The following is an 880-nucleotide window of genomic DNA, read 5'->3' as shown; positions in this document are numbered from 1 at the left end:
GACACGGGGCGGGGAGGACACGGGATGACGACACGGGGTGGGGAGGTCAGGTAATGACACAGGCAGGAAGGGCCCCCTTCCCAACCCTCCCATGTGTGGACACATATAGACACATGAGAACACCAACCCAGAGATGTGACTCCCACGTGCCCATAGCAAGTGTTGTTCACACAGGAACCAAGCCCCTTTCCAGCCCAACACGGGATGCGGGCATGGGACATAGGACATGGCATGGAACATGGGGTGCAGGGCACGGGACACGAGTCCAGGTCCTTCACGTGGCTCGGACATCCTGTCCCCGGACCCCACACGGCCACGCCCTCACCTCGCCCTGCAGGTAGAAGTCGATAAGCGTCTTCATGTTCTGGAGATTTCTATCAAACTCATCAGGGGGCTCTTGACCAAAGAAACCTTCGTGGGGTGGAGGGGCCAGGAGCCTAGGGAGATCAGAGAAAGTGACCCCGACGTCGGCCTGGAGCGGGGGACCCTGTGCACCTGGCTGGGCTCCCAGGTCCTGTGGGGCCAGGCCGACCCACACTCCAGCATGCATGTCTGCACACACTCGCCACACAGAGACCTGGGGAGCAGGACTACCAGGAAGCCATGGGGGCGGGACACAGACCACGGAGGAGAGTTCTAGAACTGACTTCTGTCTGTCTGAGCTGACTGTCAGCCCAGGCCAACACTGGGGAGGGAACCAACCACCAGACTGTCCCCAGTCGCTGCACCTCAAACCCCCAGAGAAGCCGAGAATGGGGAACTTTACCTGAACACAGACCCGTCAGTGAGGGCAAGACAGCCAGATGGCCCAGGAGGGGCCCTCAGGAGCAGGGGGCTTCAGGGGGCCTCAGGGGCCCTCAGGAGACCCTCAGGGGGCCTC

At 61.7% G+C, this 880-nt stretch overlaps 1 protein-coding gene across 1 annotated transcript in view; it reads right to left on the bottom strand.

Moving 5' to 3' along the window:
• The window catches only part of LOC118026662 (cohesin subunit SA-2-like), a 68,913-nt gene that overhangs the window by 19,708 nt on the left and 48,325 nt on the right, over positions 1-880 (bottom strand). The window contains exon 6 of the mRNA XM_035029624.1: positions 326-437. Within this exon, the coding sequence (XP_034885515.1) occupies positions 326-437 (112 nt within the window). The remainder of the gene's footprint in view (positions 1-325; positions 438-880) is intronic.

This window comes from Mirounga leonina, unplaced genomic scaffold (assembly GCF_011800145.1).
Source record: "Mirounga leonina isolate KUSES-001 unplaced genomic scaffold, KU_Mleo_1.0 Mir_268, whole genome shotgun sequence".
Taxonomy (NCBI): domain Eukaryota; kingdom Metazoa; phylum Chordata; class Mammalia; order Carnivora; family Phocidae; genus Mirounga; species Mirounga leonina.
Note: the sequence above shows the minus strand (reverse complement) of the source record. Positions and strands in the feature narration are given on the sequence as shown.